The sequence below is a fragment of the Mobula birostris genome, chromosome 5, assembly GCF_030028105.1.
Source record: "Mobula birostris isolate sMobBir1 chromosome 5, sMobBir1.hap1, whole genome shotgun sequence".
NCBI classification, from domain to species: Eukaryota; Metazoa; Chordata; class Chondrichthyes; order Myliobatiformes; family Myliobatidae; genus Mobula; species Mobula birostris.
The window spans coordinates 129,548,870-129,567,378 of NC_092374.1; the positions used below are offsets into that span (position 1 = coordinate 129,548,870).

At 41.9% G+C, this 18,509-nt stretch overlaps 1 protein-coding gene across 2 annotated transcripts in view; it reads right to left on the reverse strand.

Moving 5' to 3' along the window:
* The window catches only part of LOC140197970 (N-myc-interactor-like), a 58,809-nt gene that overhangs the window by 8,991 nt on the left and 31,309 nt on the right, over positions 1–18,509 (reverse strand). For both annotated transcript variants that reach the window (XM_072258660.1, XM_072258659.1), the window contains 3 exons: positions 16,331–16,505; positions 6,057–6,163; positions 2,407–2,593 (listed from right to left, as the gene is read on the reverse strand). In XM_072258660.1, coding sequence (XP_072114761.1) covers positions 2,407–2,593; positions 6,057–6,163; positions 16,331–16,505 — 469 coding nt within the window. The remainder of the gene's footprint in view (positions 1–2,406; positions 2,594–6,056; positions 6,164–16,330; positions 16,506–18,509) is intronic.

The following is an 18,509-nucleotide window of genomic DNA, read 5'->3' on the forward strand; positions in this document are numbered from 1 at the left end:
ACACTTCTGCCCTAAACGCCAGTGGTGTAACGAGCAGTAAGTAAGAAAAATGAAAATCAAGCATGCAGTTATGGGTAATTGTACAACAGAATGTGCCTATACTATCTGAGGTTTAGAAGAGGAGGTGATCTTATGAAAATACAATTTTGAAAGGGTTTTAACGTTGTAGATGAGTGAGGATGTTTTCCTGTGTGAGATGGATCGACAATTAGGGGCATGTTCTCAGAATTCTCCTCACCATAGAACTTACTGAATACATTCAGTGCTGAGACTGGCAGCTTTTGGACTGAAAGAGTATCAGGCCTTATGGGATTTGTGCAGGAAAGTGGAATTGAAGCTGATAAAACAGGTTAGCTCTCACCTTACTGAATAGTGGACTAGATGAGAGGGGTATTGTGCACTATTCCTATTCACAAATGAATGTATATATGAATTAGATAGAAAGTATCACATGCAAAATGCAAGAGGAACTCAGCACGTCAGGCAGTATCTAAGGAAATGAACAAATAGTTGACGTTTTGGGCTGAGACCCTTCTTCAGGACTGAGAAGGGGGAAAACACAAGAATAAAAAGGTGGAGTGAGGGGAAAGAGGCAAGCTGGAAGGTGATAGGTGAAGCCAGGTGGGTGGGAAAAGTCAAGGGCTGGAGAAGGAATCTGATAGGAGTGTGGACCATAGGAGAAAGGAAAAGAGGATTAATTAGAAACAGGATTAGGACACCAGCCTCTCAAATCTGCCCCACAATTCTTAAGATTACTGCTAATCTGACTGTCACCAGTCTCACCTGCATTCTCACCTACCCATGGTAAACTTTCTTACACACTCTTGTTTATTAAGTTACTAACTCCCTGCGTTTTAACAATATTCAAATATTTGGGTTCCACTGCCCTTCCACTTCCAAATGCACGCATTCTCTGGGACAAAAAAATATTGTTTCTATCTTAAATGGGCAACCCCTTATCCTCCCACAACAGAAAATGTCTTCTCCACGTGCATCCGGTGAAGATTCCTCAGGATCTTACATGTTTCAACCTAGACCTCTCTTACTCTTTTCAAGTTCCAGGAGATGCAAGTCTAGTCTACCCAGCCGTTCTTCATGATACAGCCCACCCATTCCACTTAGTACTTCTCTGAATTGCTTCCAATGTATCACCATCCTTCCCCAAAGTGAGGAGACCAATACGTGGCTCACCAAGTCAATTTTTTTAATGGAAGCATTAGCATTTATATTCCATTTACATATAAAAAAGTACTATTTTGTTAACTTATCTCATTGCTCTCTACGTATCTACTCATATATGCACCATACACTAATATAGCCAAATCCCTGTGCATCTCCGAGTGTTACAAGTTCTCACCCTTTAGATAATGGCCAAAATGGACAATTACACATTTTTCTCACATTATAGCCCATTTTCTCACTGGTTTAATATTGCTGTATCCCTCTGTGTCCTTATGTCCTTCTCACAACTTCTAAAAAAATAATATATATGTGTCATCATGCATTTTAGAAATTAATTCCTTATTGCTTTAGGTGTTGCATTTTTTGGGCAAATGGGGCTTGTCAGCCATGGTTGGCAGCTCATCTAGGAGAAGCAAAACTCTGATCTCAAACCTCCACTGCCTTGCCATCTACCCACTCACGGGGAAGGCCTGGGGAGTAAACCCCAGGGGGAAAATCCTGAAGTGGGATCCCTAAGGCAGTCCTACGTTGAGTTAAACAATGACTGGCAACTCCTGTGATGCCACTGGTGCCTAACTGTAGCGGTCTCTGGTGCTCCTTTGGATTCATCACCTGCTGGAGAGGGGGAGCTTGCTACGTGGACAACAGCTTGCTTTCCTTATTGTACTCCTGAGGCTTGAATATCTAGACAGTTAAGACACAACATCCCTGCAACTCTGACAGATTGAGACATCACTCTCATGTCTCAGTGTGATTTCTGAGAAATTATTTACAGTCAGACGCTTTGGTTTGCATCTGTAATTTAAAATGGTGAGATTCATAGCATGAACAACTTTTTCAACAGCAAAAACAAATTGACCACCCCTCATGCTCACCCCCTTCCATGTATATTTCTATAAAGTGAACATTCTGTTGTTTACAGCAAGAGATGCAAAGTGCTGGAGGATCTCAGCAGGTCAGGCAGCATCTACGGAGAAGAGTGAACAGTCGATGCTTTGGGCCGAGACCCATCTGCAGGTCTTGGTCGGAAATGTTGACTGTTTACTCATTTCCATAGATGCTGCCCAACCTGGTGAGTGCCTCCAGCATTTTGCGTGTGTTGCTCTGGATTTCCAGCAGCTGCAGACGTTCTCCTGTTTGCGATTGTGTTGTTTAAACTTAGAATTTTTGAAGGCCATTGACTTTGATTTCCACTAGAAAGTATAGATGAAAGTGTTTCCTTACCCCATTTGTCCACGAATGTAATCACTGCAGTTCCAGAAGAGATGGAGTATTGGATATTCTCCACCTCCCCTCCACCTAGACTTGGCTTTGAAAAGCTTATTTCCAACTTATCCCTCATCTGTTCCTCTGGAATAATATCCGGGATATCAGAAACCCTGATATTCTTCATGGAGATATCAAGATGGATCTAAAAATGTTAATACAAACAAACTGCATTAAACTTCAAGGCATGGATGGTTAAAGTAGCTGTCCTTGAAGGATGATGCGTCAATGATTGGTTTTGTTTGTTAGAGCTGAGTTAGATAAACACTATTGTTCTTCTAAACCCCAGTGATTATAGACACAGAGCTATCAAACGCTGCTCATACATTAACCATTTCATTCCCAGAATCATTCTCATGAACCTCTTTCTGGGCCCTCTCTAGTGTCAGCACATCTTTTCTTAGATAAGGAGCTCAAAACTTCTCCCAAAACTGCAGGATATCATCCGTATTCCTCCTAATCATGTGTCAATCTAGAAGCCTCAAACTCCTGCTTCAGTAGTACCCCTGGTAACTTACTCCAGGGACCTACCACACTCTGTGTAATAAAATCTTGCCCCTCACATTATCTTTAAACTCACCCCCGCCACCCTTCAGCCTTAAAAACGTGTCCTCTGGTGTTTGATAATATCTACACTGGCGAAACGATTCTGAGTGAAGAGGCGGAGCTGAGTGATGATGGTGCTAAACAGCAGCTCCTTTGCTCACATTTTTGGAAGCAGCTTTATTTCTATCTTTGATGTCTATTTTTTTCCCTTTCAAGGTTCTCTTGAAGACCCTGACCTGGAGACACACTCTGACTTCGGTTCTTTGTGGGAACAGGACCCGCTTTTAGGGCCTCACATCCAGCCGCTTTTCAATATGCCAAAGATGCGGTCTAGAAGACGAGCACACCTTCAGGGTGCCGGATTTTCATGGCTCTGGAGGTGGACAGATTCAAGGCTGGTGCTGCTGCTGTCAACTGATGCATTGCGGGAGGACAAGGAAGATCAGAAGTAGCGGGCTTGCTGTTGGCTGTAGCCCAGAGGCACCGAGCTCGAAAAAAAGTGACGCAACAGACTTTTAATACAAACAAAAATCAGCGAGTTCTTTTGTTATGTCCCCCCTCTCGCTGTGAAACAGGGACATCTCTTTCTCCCCTTATTGAGGGGGGAGGGGGAGGGAGAGAGGGAGAGGGAGAGGGAGAGGGAGAGGGAGAGGGAGAGGGAGAGGGAGAGGGAGAGGGAGAGGGAGAGGGAGAGGGAGAGGGAGAGGGAGAGGGAGAGGGAGAGGGAGAGGGAGAGGGAGAGGGAGAGGGAGAGGGAGAGGGAGAGGGAGAGGGAGAGGGAGACCCACCCTGTGGTATGTCATATACCGGGTGAACAAGTAGTCCTTGGGGTACTGCAAGTCTCTGTCTTTACTGATGCTTTGCTGCATGTTTCAGTGCTTGGTGGGGGGCGCTGATGCTTTTTGCTGGTGGGGGAGGGAGGGTGGTTGCCTTGTTGCTGCTTGTGCGTGAGTTGGGGCAGAGCTTTGTGGTTCCAACATTTAACTGTCATTCATTCTTTGGGGCACTCCTCTGTTTTCGTGGATGTTTGTGAAGAAAAAGTATTTCCGGAAATATAATTGTGTAAATTTCTCTGACATTAAATGTACCTATTGATTGTCTACCCTATCTATACCTCTCATAATTTTAAAAATCTACATCAGGTTTCCAACCCCTCCCGGCCTCCAATGCTCGAGGAAGAGCAGCCTATGTTTGTCCAACCTTTCCTTATAGCTCATATTTTCAAATTCAGTCAACATCCTGTTAAACATCTTCTCCACCCACCCCACACTGACCACATCCTTCCTACAATGGTGCAATCAGAACTGTACACAGTATAACTATTGCAATCTGACTAATGTTTTGTATAACCGCAGCATAATTCCCTTACTCTTATACTCAAGAACCCTACCAATGAAAGCAAGCACGCCTTAAGCCTTCTTTACCACCTTGCACAGACACTTCCAAAGAACAATGTACATGGACCCCAAGATCCCTCTACATTTCAAACTATTAAGGGGTCTACCATTAACTGTTAACTTTCTCCTTTCATTGACCTCCCAGAGTGCAACACCTGGTATTTGCATAGATAAAACTCCATCCTTCTGCCATTTCTCCACCTATATCTGTAACAGATCGATACTGTGCACATTCTTAGATGGTCCTTTACACTGTCCACAACTTCACCAATCCTGATGCCATTTGCAAATGTGCTAATCCATCTATTTATATTTTCATCCAAACAAGGTCCCAACATCAATCATTGTAGAACATCACTCGTGAGGGACTCCCATCTCAAATAGCAGCTTCCCACTTGTATTCTGTCTTCTGTGGGAATCCAAAATGGCAATTCAGGCTGGATATCATGCACCTTTCTCTTCTGAATCAACCTCCCATTAGAGACCTTATCAAATGCCGACTGAAGTTCATGCCTTACCCCTCATTAAGCTTCTGTGTCACCTCCTCAAAAGACTTGATTAAGTTTGCAAGACATGAGCTGCCCTGCACAAAGCCATGCTGACTGTCCTTAAGCAGGCCATGCTTTAACAAATGTGCACGAATCCTACACAATACCTTCCTCTCCAATAGCTTTCTTATACAGATGACAGGCTAAATGTCTATAACTACCTGGATTTTCCCTACTTCCTTTTTTGAACAAAGGCATATTTGCTACTCTCCGGTCCTCTGGGATCTCACCTGTTGCTGGTGAGGACATATACATCTTTATCAAACCCCAGCAATCTCCTCACTTGCTTCTTTCAAAATTCTGAGATGTATAGTACTATGCAAACATACTGTATATAGCTAGGGTGCCCAAGACTTCTGCACCACACTGTAGTAATTTTATGTATTGCACTGTACTGCTGCCACAAAAAAAAAAAAACAAGTTTCAGGACACGTTTAAGTGATGGTGAACTAGATTCTGATATGGGTCTCTTTTGTTGACTGAGAGTGGGAAAGGGGCAGGGAGAGGGGAATCATGATTGGGAAAAGGGGATAGAGTGGAAAGCACCAGGGAGACATTCTGTAATGATCAATAAACTAATGGTTTGGAATCAAATGACCTTGTCTGGTGTCTCAGGGCTGGGTGATCCTGTATCCACACCACCCCTCCACCTCTGGCACTCCTTCTCTGCCACCTGTCCCTCACCCCACCTGCGGTGCTCCACCCTCATTAATCCCAACATCCTTTGCTCCCGCCAGATTTGCAAACTCGCTCTCCAATCCGCATTGAGAAATACAGTACTGTACAAAAGTCTTAGGCATCCTAGCTACATGTACAGTATATATACGCATGTGTCGAATCTTTTTGCACAGTAATGTATACTATCATATCCTGGAGATACTATCATGGTGAGGATAGGCATTAATGCTTTTCAGACAAAGTAGTGGCACAAGCTTGGCGATCGACAAGAACCAGAAAGGAAAGTTCAAATAAATCTTAAAGGAGAGCTGACCTCAGATTGGACGTGACAAGTGTGACTGGCTGACTTTATGCAAACTGTACGCAAAAGCCTTTATTGGCAATGATTTTACTTTGTAATACCATTCTCAATATTCTATGACTGATTCCAGGTCCTTACCTCAAAATGCTGTGTTGAATTCAGTATGACTGGACGAGCAGTCACTTGTATTTTCTCAGACTGGAGGTCTACATGATGTTTGCCTATTTTTTGAATCCTGTGTGCAACTTTAAAGCAAAAAAAGAGGGGAAATAAATTAAAAGTTATCTCTTGAGTAACAACTGCAACAACAATCTGGAGATCAGAACCAAGACGAGAAATAAATCAACCTTCTAAGATCAAAATAGCTGAATGATTGCTTATTCATTACTCCAACCCCATTACTGGCCAGTTCTACCTCTACATCTATAATTTCCACGTCATTAAAATTAAATATTGAAACTCGCGAATGAAGTGAATATCAATACCAAGATTTTCCATTACTTTAGCTTCAGTGACACCAGAAAGGCTAGGATAGACCTATCAGGAAAAGATGAACATGGTCCTAAGTTCTCCTAAACAGAGAATTGATCTAAAAGAGGGTTTTTAAAATAGTGTAAAGATTTTGGGTTGGCCAGATTGTTTCTAAATATAGTGGGAAGGGAAACTAAAGGCAATGAGAGCATTGAGTAAAGAAAGTACTCTGCCCAGAGAGGTGAGAATATAGACCTGGTTAGTACAGGTGTACAGAGAAAGGGCATGGTATTATATCATTGTTGTGTAAAACAGTTGATGTGATATTGGAGGGAATATGGAATTATGATGTTTGAGGTATGGAGTAATTGGGCTGAATGTCTGTGATGTAAATTTAGAGTCAGAACAACACTACAGTGCAGAAGCAAGCCCTTTGGCCCATCTAGTCTGTGCCAAACCATTAATCTATCTTATCCCATCAACCTGCACCTGGACCAGAGCCCTCCATACCCCTATCATCCATGTACCTATCCAAATTTCTCAGAAGTGTTGAAATCAAACCCGCATCCACCACTTGGCTGGCAGCTCATTCCACACTCTCACAACCCTCTGAGTGAAGAAGATTCCCCTCATGCTCCTCCTAAACTTTTCACCTTTCACCCTTAACCCATGATCTCCAGTTGTAAGTTCATCCAACTTTAGTAGAGAAAGCCTGCTTGCACTTTCTCTAATCTATACCCCTCATGCAGTAATTTTGTCTTAACCTATTCAATCTTCCTCTATAACTATACAAGTCCCAGCAACATAGAACATAGAATAGTACAGCACAATACAGGCCCTTTAGCCCACAATGTTGCGCCGACCCTCAAACCCTACCTCCCATATAACCCCCCACCTTAAATTCCTCCATATACTTGTCTAGTAGTCTCTTAAACTTCACGAGTGTATCTGCCTCCACCACTGACTCAGGCAGTGCATTCCACGCACCAACCACTCTCTGAGTAAAAAAACTTCCTCTAATATCCCCTTTGAACTTCCCACCCCTTACCTTAAAGCCATGTCCTCTTGTATTGAGCAGTGGTGCCTTGGGGAAGAGGCGTTGGCTATCCACTCTATCTATTCCTCTTATTATTTTGTACACCTCTATCATGTCTTCTCTCATCCTCCTTCTCTCCAAAGAGTAAAGCCCTAGCTCCCTTAATCTCTGATCATAATGCATACTCTCCAAACCAGGCAGCATCCTGGTAAATCTCCTCTGTACCCTTTCCAATGCTTCCACATCCTTCCTATAGTGAGGCGACCAGAACTGGACACAGTACTCCAAGTGTGGCCTAACCAGAGTTTTATAGATCTGCATCATTACATCGCGACTCTTAAACTCTATCCCACAACTTTGAAAAGCTAACACCCCATAAGCTTTCTTAACTACCCTATCCACCTGTGAGGCAACCTTCAGGGATCTGTGGGCATGTACCCCGAGATCCCTCTGCTCCTCCACACTACGAAGTATCCTGCCATTTACTTTGTACTCTGCCTTGGAGTTTGTCCTTCCAAAGTGTACCACCTCACACTTCTCCGGGTTGAACTCCATTTACCACTTCTCAGCCCACTTCTGCATCCTATCAATGTCTCTCTGCAATCTTTGACAATCCTCTACACTATCTACAACACCACCAACCTTTGTGTCGTCTGCAAACTTGCCAACCCAGCCTTCTACCCCCACATCCAGGTCGTTAATAAAAATCATGAAAAGTAGTGGTCCCAGAACAGATCCTTGTGGGACACCACTAGTCACAATCCTCCAATCTGAATGTACTCCCTCCACCACCACCCTCTGCTTTCTGCAGCAAGCCAATTCTGAATCCACCTGGCCAAACTTCCCTGGATCCTATGCCTTCTGACTTTCTGAATAAGCCTACCGTGTAGAACCTTGTCAAATGCCCTACTAAAATCCATATAGATCACATCCACTGCACTACCCTCATCTGTATGTCTGGTCACCTCTTCAAAGAACTCTAACAGGCTTGTTAGACATGATCTGCCCTTCACAAAGCCATGCTGACTGTCCCTGATCAGACCATGATTCTCTAAATGCCCAGAGATCCTATCTCTAAGAATCTTTTAAAACAGCTTTCCCACCACAGATGTAAGGCTCCCTGGTCTATAATTACCCGAACTATCCCTACTACCTTTTTTGAACAAGGGGACAACATTCGCCTCCCTCCGATCCTCCGGTACCATTCCCATGGACAATGAGGACATAAAGATCCTAGCCAGAGGCTCAGCAATCTCTTCCCTCGCCTCGTGGGGCAGCCTGGGGAATATTTCGTCAGGCCCCGGGGACTTATCCATCCTAATGTATTTTAACAATTCCAACACCTCCTCTCCCTTAATATCAATGTGCTCCGGAACATCAACCTCACTCATATTGTCCTCACCATCATCAAGTTCCCTCTCATTGGTGAATACCGAAGAGAAGTATTCATTGAGGACCTCGCTCACTTCCACAGCCTCCAGGCACATCTTCCCACCTTTATCTCTAATCGGTCCTACCTTCACTCCTGTCATCCTTTTGTTCTTTACATAATTGAAGAATGCCTTGGGGTTTTCCTTTACCCTACTCGCCAAGGCCTTCTCATGCCCCTTCTTGCTCTTCTCAGCCCCTTCCTAAGCTCCTTTCTTGCTTCCCTACATTCCTCAATAGACCCATCTGATCCTTGCTTCCTAAACCTCATGTATGCTGCCTTTTTCCACCTGACTAGATTTTCCACCTCACTTGTCACCCATGGTTCCTTCACTCTACCATTCTTTATCTTCCTCACCGGGGCAAATTTTTCCCTAACATCCTGCAAGAGATCTCTAAACATCGAACACATGTCCATAGTACGTTTCCCTGCAAAAACATCATCCCAATTCACACCCGCAAGTTCTTGCCTTATAGTCTCATAATTTGCCCTTCCCCAATTAAAAATTTTCCTGTCCTCTCTGATTTTATCCTTTTTCCATGAGTTTCCTCTGCACTGTTTCAATCTTATTTACATCTTTCCTATAGGTAGCTGATCAAAACTGGACAAAATCCTCCGAATTAGGCCTAATTGTGGACTTTAGAAAGGGTAAGATGAGGGAACACCACCAGTCCTGATAGAGAGATCAGAAGTGGAAAGAGTGAGCAAATTCATGCTCTTGTGTGTCAATATCTCTGATATCCCAACATATTGATGCAGCTATAAAGAAGGCATGACAGTGACTATATTTCATTAGGAGTTTGAAGAGATTTGATATGTCAAAGACACTTGCAAATTTCTACAGATGTACCATGGAGTGCATTCTGACTGGCTGCATCACCGTCTGGTATTGGAGGACTACTGCATAGGATCGAGTTTAGCTGCGGAGAGCTGCAAACTTAGTCAGCTCTGTCATGGCTACTAGCCTCCGTAGTATACTGGACATCTTCAATGAGCGATGCCTCAAAAAGGCGGCCTCCATCATTAAGGACTGCCATCACACAAGGAATGTCTTATTCTCATTGCTACCATCACGGAGGAGGTACAGAAACCTGAAGGCACACACTGAACAATTCAGGAACAGCTCCTTCCCCTGTCACCTAATCTCTGAATGGACATTGAACCCATGAGCACTATCTCACAACAAATTTCACAACATATGTCAGTGATATTAAACCTGATTCTGATTCTCATTCTCACCAATATCTTATACAATTTCAACATAACATTCCAACTCCGATACTTAGTACATTGATTTATGACGGCCAATGTGGCAAAAGCTTTATTTACAACACCATCTATCTGTGACAGCACTTTCAAAGAATCATGGATATATACTTCAAAGTTCCTCTTGTTTACTCTGGTTTATCCTCCCAAAGTGCAACACCTCACTCTTCTCTGCATTAAGCTCCACCTGTCATTTTTCAGCCCATTTTTCCAGCCAGTCCAGATCATGTTGCAAGCGGGATCTCACTTCCTCACTGTCCACTATACCCCTAATCTTGTCGTCATCCAGAAATTTGCTGATGCAGTTTACCACATTATCACCCAGATCGTTAATACAGGTGACAAATAACAACGGACACTGCACTGATTCTTGCAGCACACCACTGGTCACAGGCCTCCAGTCAGAGAGGGAGCCGACTACAACCACTCTCTGGCTTCTCCCACAAAACCAATATCTAATCCAGTTTACTACCTCATCCTAAATGCTAAGTGACTGAACCTCATTGACTAATTTCCCCTGCAAGACCCGTAGTCCATGTAGACAACATCCACTGCTTTGCCTTCATTGACTTCCTAGAAAAATTATAAGATTGGTTAGACATGACTCACCATGCACAAAGCCATGCTGACTATCCCAATTAGTCCATGCCTATCTAAGTACTTTATATATACAGTCCCTTAGGATATTTTCCAATAACTTTCCCACTACTGATATCAGGCTCACCAGCCTATAGTTTCCTGGCTTATTCTTAGAGCCTTTCTTAAACAACGGAACAGCATTAGCTGTCCTCCAATCCTCCAGCACCTCACTCGTGGCTAAGAATATCTTAAATGCCTCTGCCAGGGCCCCTGCAATTTCTGCACCACTCTCCCACAGGGTCAGAGGAAACACATTGTCAGGCCTTGGCAACTTATCCACCCTAATTTGTCTCAAGACAACAAACACCTCTTCCTCTGTAATCTGTATAGGATCCATGATCTGACATCTACAGCTATGTGCCAGGCTCCTGAGTAAATATAGATGCAAAAAATCCATTTATGATCTCCCCCATCTCTTTCAGCTCCATGCATAATTACCATTTTGATCTTTCAGAGGACCAATTTTGTCTCTCCCTAACTTTTGCTCTTAATATGTCTGTAGAAGCCCTTAGCAGTCTCCTTTCCCTTGTCTGCTAAAGCAGTCTCATGTCTTCTTTTAGGCTTGATTTCCTTCATAAGTGTTCTCTTGCATTTCTTCTACTTCTCAAGTACCTCATTTGTTCTTACCTGCCTTCTTATGCAGGTCCTTCTTTTTCTTAACCAATGCCTCAATATCTCTCGAAAACCAAGGTTCCCTAAACCTGTTATCCTTGCCTTTTATTCTGACAGGAACAGACAAACTCTGAACTCTCCAAATTGTACTTTTGAAGGCCTCACACTTACCAAGCACATTTCTTGCCAGAAAGCAACCTGTCCCAATCCAAACAACAGGAATTCTGCAGATGCTGGAAATTCAAGCAACACACATAAAAGTTGCAGGTGAACGCAGCAGGCCAGGCAGCATCTCTAGGAAGAGGTGCAGTCGACGTTTCAGGCCCAGACCCTTCGGCCTGCTGCGTTCACCAGCAACTTTTATGTGTGTTGCTGTCCCAATCCAACTTGCCAGATCCTTTGTGATACCAGCAAAATTGACCTTTCTCCAACTTAGAATCTCAACCCAAGGACCAGACCTATCCTTTTCCAGAGTTACCTTGAAACTAATAGCATTTCACCTACTTCTGTAGAAAACTCTGCAATGTGGAGACCTGGATGTCCAGTAAAATGAAAGGCACAAGTGAGACTCCTTTTGGAAAGGGGAGACAGGGAGAAATGGGCAAGTTGGTGAGAAAAGGGCAGATGATGAAAGGCAGGTAATGAGAAATGGTGAGATGGCGAGAAAAGGACAGGTGATAAAAAGGCAGATAATGAGAAATAGTGAGAAAAGGGCAGATGGTGAGGGTTGCTGTCTCTCTGGGGACACAATAAATAGTTGGAGAACTGATGAAGTATCTTTCCTTTTACCTATCATACAAGGCCATTGAGGGACTGGATAACCAGAATCTTGACATAACTGACTAAGGGCAATTCTGAGGTACATTTGAAATTTATTCGAGAGAAGAAAAAAAATTCCAAGCAATGTCATGTAGTAAATAATTTAAAAAAGTAAACTGGGAGCCATGGTAACGTAGCATTTAGCTCAGCACTACTAGAGCTCAGGGCATCAGAGTTCCGAGTTCAAATGCGGCACCATCTGTAGGCCTCCCCGTGGAATGTGTGGGTTTTCTCCGAGAGCTCAGATTTCCTCCCACAGTCCAAAGATGTAGGTTAATTGGCCATTGTAAATTGTCTTCTGATTAGGTTAGGGCTGAATCAGGTTTGTCATGGTTACTGGGGATGACGTGGCTCAAAAGGTCAGAAGGGCCTATTCAGGGAGGGAGGGATGGATGGATGGACAAATTTCCTGGGACCTGTAATTTATAAAACCCAGCAATTTCAGAATACAGAGAAAAAGAAATCAGTAGACAAAGTGGGAGCAATGTGGTGAAAGAAACATTTTCTCAACCAGAGTCCACTTGAGAGTATCTTTAACGTGAGAGATCTATCTTGGATGGTTACCCATGAAAGAGGCCATAATGAATGTCTGAGAACTACCATCATCAGGGAATAGTTTCCCCATCCACCATCCAAAAGAACACAGTCAGTCCACTCATGCTCCTTCGAGGAATGGGAAGCAATTGAACTTTGTAAAGAATTGGTTTTTGAGTCAATCAGCTGCTAAGTCAAACAAGTGTTCGACCACTTGAATTTGACATTCAATGGCTTTGCCTTCGAGTTCACTGGAGTCTAGAGGCCAAAGGCAGCCTGGCCTAGGACTGGAGTACTATCTGTGTGTGCACGTGGGTGGGCAGGTGGTAGGACAGAACAGGGCTGGTGGTTGTTCTGTTGTTGATTGTGTTACTCTATGAACATGCTAGGCATGCTTTGTTGGCACCAAAATTTGTGGTGACACTTGCGGGCTGCTCCCAGCACATTCTTAGGTTGCACTAGTTGTTAATGTGAACAATGCATTTCACTGCACGTTTCAATGTACAGTGGCATGCAAAAGTTTGGGCACCCCGGTCAAAATTTCTGCTACTGTGAATAGCTAAGCGAGTAAAAGATTAACTGATTTCCAAAAGGCATATAGTTAAAGATGACACATTTCTTTAATATTTTAAGCAAGAAAACTTTTTTATTTCCATCTTCTTCAGTTTCAAAATAACAAAAACAGAAAAGGGCCCAAAGCAAAAGTTTGGGCACCCTGCATGGCAGTACTCAGTAACACCCCCTTTGGCAAGTATCACAGCTTGTAAATGCTTTCTGTAGCCAGTTGAGTCTTTCAATTCTTGTTTGGGGGATTTTTTGCCCATTCTTCCTTGCAAAAGGCTTCTAGTTCTGTGAGATTCTTGGGCCGTCTTGCATGCACTGCTCTTTTGAGGTCTATCCACAGGTTCTCAATGATGTTTAGGTCAGGGGACTGTGAGGGCCATGGCAAAACCTTCAGCTTGCGCCTCTTGAGGTAGTCTATTGTGGATTTTGAGGTGTGTTTAGGTTCATTATCCTGTTGTAGAAGCCATCCTCTTTTCATCTTCGGCTTTTTTACAGATGCTGTGAAGTTTGCTTCCAGAATTTGCTGGTATTTTATTGAATTCATTCTTCCCTCTACCAGTAAATGTTCCCTGTGCCACTGGCTGCAACACAAGCCCAAAGCATGATCGATCCACCCCCGTGCTTAACAGTTGGAGAGGTGTTCTTTTCATGAAATTCTGCACCCTTTTTTCTCCAAACATACATTTGCTCATTGCGGCCAAAAAGTTCTATTTTAACTTCATCAGTCCACAGGACCTGTTTCCAAAATGCATCAGGCTTGTTTCGATGTTCCTTTGAACATTTTGAATAGAACTTTTTGGCTATCAAGAGGCGCAAGCTGAAGGTTTTGCCATGGCCCTCACAGTCCCTGACCATCATCGAGAACCTGTGGATAGACCTCAAAAGAACAGTGCATGCAAGACAGCCCAAGAATCTCACAGAACTAGAAGACTTTTGCAAGGAAGAATGGGCGAAAATCCCCCAAACAAGAATTGAAAGACTCTTAGCTGGCTACAAAAGGTGTTTACAAGCTGTGATACTTGCCAAAGGAGGTGTTACTAAGTACTGCCATGCAGGGTGCCCAAACTTTTGCTTCGAGCCTTTTTCCTTTTTTGTTATTTTGAAACAGTAAAAGATGGAAATAAAGAAGTTTTCTTGCTTAAACTATTAAAGAAATGTGTCATCTTTAACTTTATGCCTCTTGGAAATCAGTTCATCTTTTACTCGCTTAGCTATGCACAGCAACAGAAATTTTGACCAGGGGTGCCCAAGCTTTTGCATGCCACTGTACATATGATAAATAAATGAATCTGAATCGGCACCAAAGCTGAAAATTACCTTCGACAGAAACCTTACTGAAAAAGTTGGGATACTGAACAAAACGGTGTGATATATGGTAGAGTAAATATGTAGGCTCCAAGAGTAGCACTTCACAGAATGAAAAAGCAATAGAGTCAGATCATAGAAAACTACAGCACAGAAACAAGCCCTTTGGCCTGTCTAGTCTATGGCACCAATTTAAATCAATAAAGGAACAAAGAATGGCAAATTTGTATAGGAAATGTAGAAACATTTAAAAATATGTATGACTGTCTGGTTTGGGTTTCTTCAGAAGTTAATTCTGTTTATAAATTTTCTATTATTTCTCTTCTTCGTTCTTCAATTCCTCTATCCTTAAGTAATTTAACTGATAATTATGTAGTTAAACATTCTTTGAGGATTTGGTTACAATTTAGAAAATTCTTTGGGTTATTTGATTTTTCACTCTCTAAGTCCCATTTTTTCTAATTATATTTTTAAACCTTCTTTGACTGATGTAGTTTTTAAAGAGTGGAATAGACTAGGTATTAAATCTTTTCAGGATCTGTTTGTTGGAGATAGTCTTTCCTGATCTGATCAACTATCTATTAAATATAATCTTCATAAAGCTCACTTTTTAGGATATTTACATATTAGAGACTTCTTGCGTTCTCAACTTCATATATTTCCTAAATGTCTATTTAAGAATTTAATTGATACAATTTTTACTCTGAAACCTTTTCATAATGGATCTATTTCTAATATTTATAGTATGTTGTTGGCAATGAGAAACATTCCATTAGACAAAATTAAAAACCTCTGGGAACAAGACCTACAGATTTCAATTGATGAGGATACTTGGAATGAAATTTTTGAACTTGTTCACACCTCTTCGTTATGTGCGCGTCACTCTCTTTTACAATTAAAAGTGGTTCATAGAGCCTACATGACTAAAGACAAGCTCTCTCGTTTCTACTCAGATTTTTCTCCATACTGTAATAGGTGTAATGTCAAAGAGCCCTCTCTAATTCGTATGTTTTGGTCCTGCCCGCGGCTTGATAAATTTTGCAAAGAAGTATTTCAAACTTTCTCAGAGCTTTTTAAAGTAAATTTTAAACCCAACCCTCTGACTGCCTTGTTTGGCATTGTTGGAGGAAATGATTTTACTTTTAAGCTGAATGATTTGCATATTTTGGCTTTTATTTCTCTTTTAGCCAAAAGAGTTCTGTTGCTTAAATGGAAAGATGCCACTCCGCCTGCTCATGCCCACTGGTTGATTGATGTTATGTCATGTTTAAATCTAGAGAAGATTAGGTGTTCTATTTCTATACCTAGACAAGATTTTTTTGGACCTTTTTGGAACTACTTTCACAATCTTCGACTTGTTCAGCAATGATGATGGCTATTATATGTTTGAATTTATGACTACATGTCCAAGATTTTTTTCTTTTCTTTTAACCAAACAGCTGTTTTTTCTCTTTTTTTTTATTAGGGGGTTTTGATTTTGCTTTAGATTAGAATAAAATATACCTTTTCAATATTATGGTTAATTTATTATACATAGATATGGGGCATTTCAACCTTGTTTCTGTTTCCATATATTAAAATGTAGTTTGTATTCGTCTATGCAAGTAATTAATAAAAATATTGAAAAAGAAAAATATATATTATTCCTCACAATAAAATGGTAATCAGATCCTTCTAGAAAATGTTTTCTGACTTGCAATACATTATGTCTGTAGAATTGTAGGTTTCCATGGTTACCTTGCTCCTCTTCAAATGTGATTAAGGCCTGTCCATTCTGAAGGAGCACAGACATTTTCGGAATGATGGTATAGATGCCTTTTGTATACAGGAACTCATCCGTCTCTTGATCTACCGGCACATTTTGTTTGGACTTGACAAACTTCATGTCCTTCTGTGGTAACTTAACCTTAAACTGTAGACAGCAAATACCAGTTTGAAAAGTGAAAATCTCAGCAAGCGAAAGAAAAAGATCACCAGTATTTCTAACACTAGTTTTGTTTGCATATAATAATAAATTATAATACTCACATTTACAGCTGGAAGTAGATGTGAGGATAGAAATTTAATCTTTCTGCAGAAAACAGCAACTAAACCAGACATTTGCTCAAAACAGACAACAGTACTCTTGCATATCCTAATGGCAGTCATAACACTTGAGGCCTAATGAGGGCTATCATAATAAATAGCTAGTAACACAAAATCAGGACAGGCAGGAATGATTGCACCTGGTCCAAGGCATTTTAAATGTAATTCGAGAATGGATTCAAATTTTGCTCTTCAAAATACCCCACTGTTTGATTCTTAATAATAGTTTAGAAAGAGAATACTAGCTCGAGAATTATAGTTAGGCTTAGAACAAAGACACTCTGAGGTGATTTAAGATGTACAAAATTTTAAGAGGCTTAAGCAAGGCAAAAGGCAATGATTTTTCTCCTTTTGCAAAAACGTCAGTATCCAATTTGCACAGATTGAGAGAATTGATAAAAGGGAACTGAGCAGAGTCAATAGGCAGGACACCTGAAAGTGTATTTCAAGAGTCTTAACCTGTGGGGATAAGTGGGATTAATCCAAAGTCTATTTTTAGACAGTACATGGGATATTAGGCAAGTCAACCTCCTGTAATATAATGTTAAATAGTTGGGTGATAATAAAATTGTTACAATGATTCACTCAGAAAATATGATTTTTGGTTTATTTATGGAAGTAAACAACTGCCAATGAGGATAACAACTATCTTCAAGTAATAATTTAAGCCTAAGTGTCATTGTTACAGAGCAGAGGTTCCCAACCTGGAGTCTACAGACCCCTCGCTTAATGATATTGGTCCACGGCATAAAAACGGGAGCCCCTGCTGTAGAGCACTACAACACAGCAAACAGTCCCTTCAGCCCATCTAGGCTGTGATGAACTGTTATCCCATGGACTGGCACCTGGACCAGAGATCCAGCAAGTTGTTTTGTTTGTATGTACAGTCAGATGACAGTTAACTGGAACTGGAACTTAAAACCAGTCGCTTCGGGCAGATGTGGCTCATCAGCTGTGGTTGGCAGTTCATCTAGAAGGAAAACTCTGATCTCAAACCTCCCCTATCCTGCAGCTATAGCCACTCATGGGGAAGGCTTCAGGAATAAACCCAGAGGGAAAAATCCAGAGCTGGAGAACCTAAGGCAGTTCTACATTTGAGTTCAACTCTGACTAGCAACTCCTGTGACGCTGCTGAGGCCAAACTGTATCGGTCTCTGCCGTTCCTTTGAGTTCATCAGATGCATGGAGAGGATGATCTTGCTACACGAGCAACAGCTTGCTCTCCACATCATACTCCCCAGGCTTGCTTATCTAGACAGCTAGGATATAACATCCCTGGTCGACCCTGACCGACAGAGGCCTCACTCAGTGCAAACAATAATTAACTATTACTGAGAACATAAGTTGCAGAATTCTTGAAAGTGAGCTTATAGGTAGTGACACACACAAAAAATGCTGGTGAATACAGCAGGTCAAGCAGCATCTATAGGAAGAGGTACAGCCGACATTTCAGGCCGGGACCCTTTGTCAGGAGGTTATGAAGTCAGTTTAGCATTGAACTGAGGTTTTGAACTGACAATGACAAGATTTTGCTTGAACAATCAGAATTTATTGAAGAATGATATCATTTTGCTTTCCCCATTAATAGAAAAGACAACTGTTACGTGGAGGTTAGTTTACTTGTTGGTCAAAAGCCACTTCCGCCGTGCAGTTGTTTCCCATTGGTTGCATTGTGGGCCACAGCACAAGGATCCAGTTTCAATCAGCTCAGGGATGTAAGAATAGCACATGATGGAGGCTTGGTGTCCTTCCTTTGACCCCAGGGTCTCCTCCACACTGAGGTTGTGACCACTGCTGAAGGACCCCTGGGAAGGTATGCTCCAGACTTAGG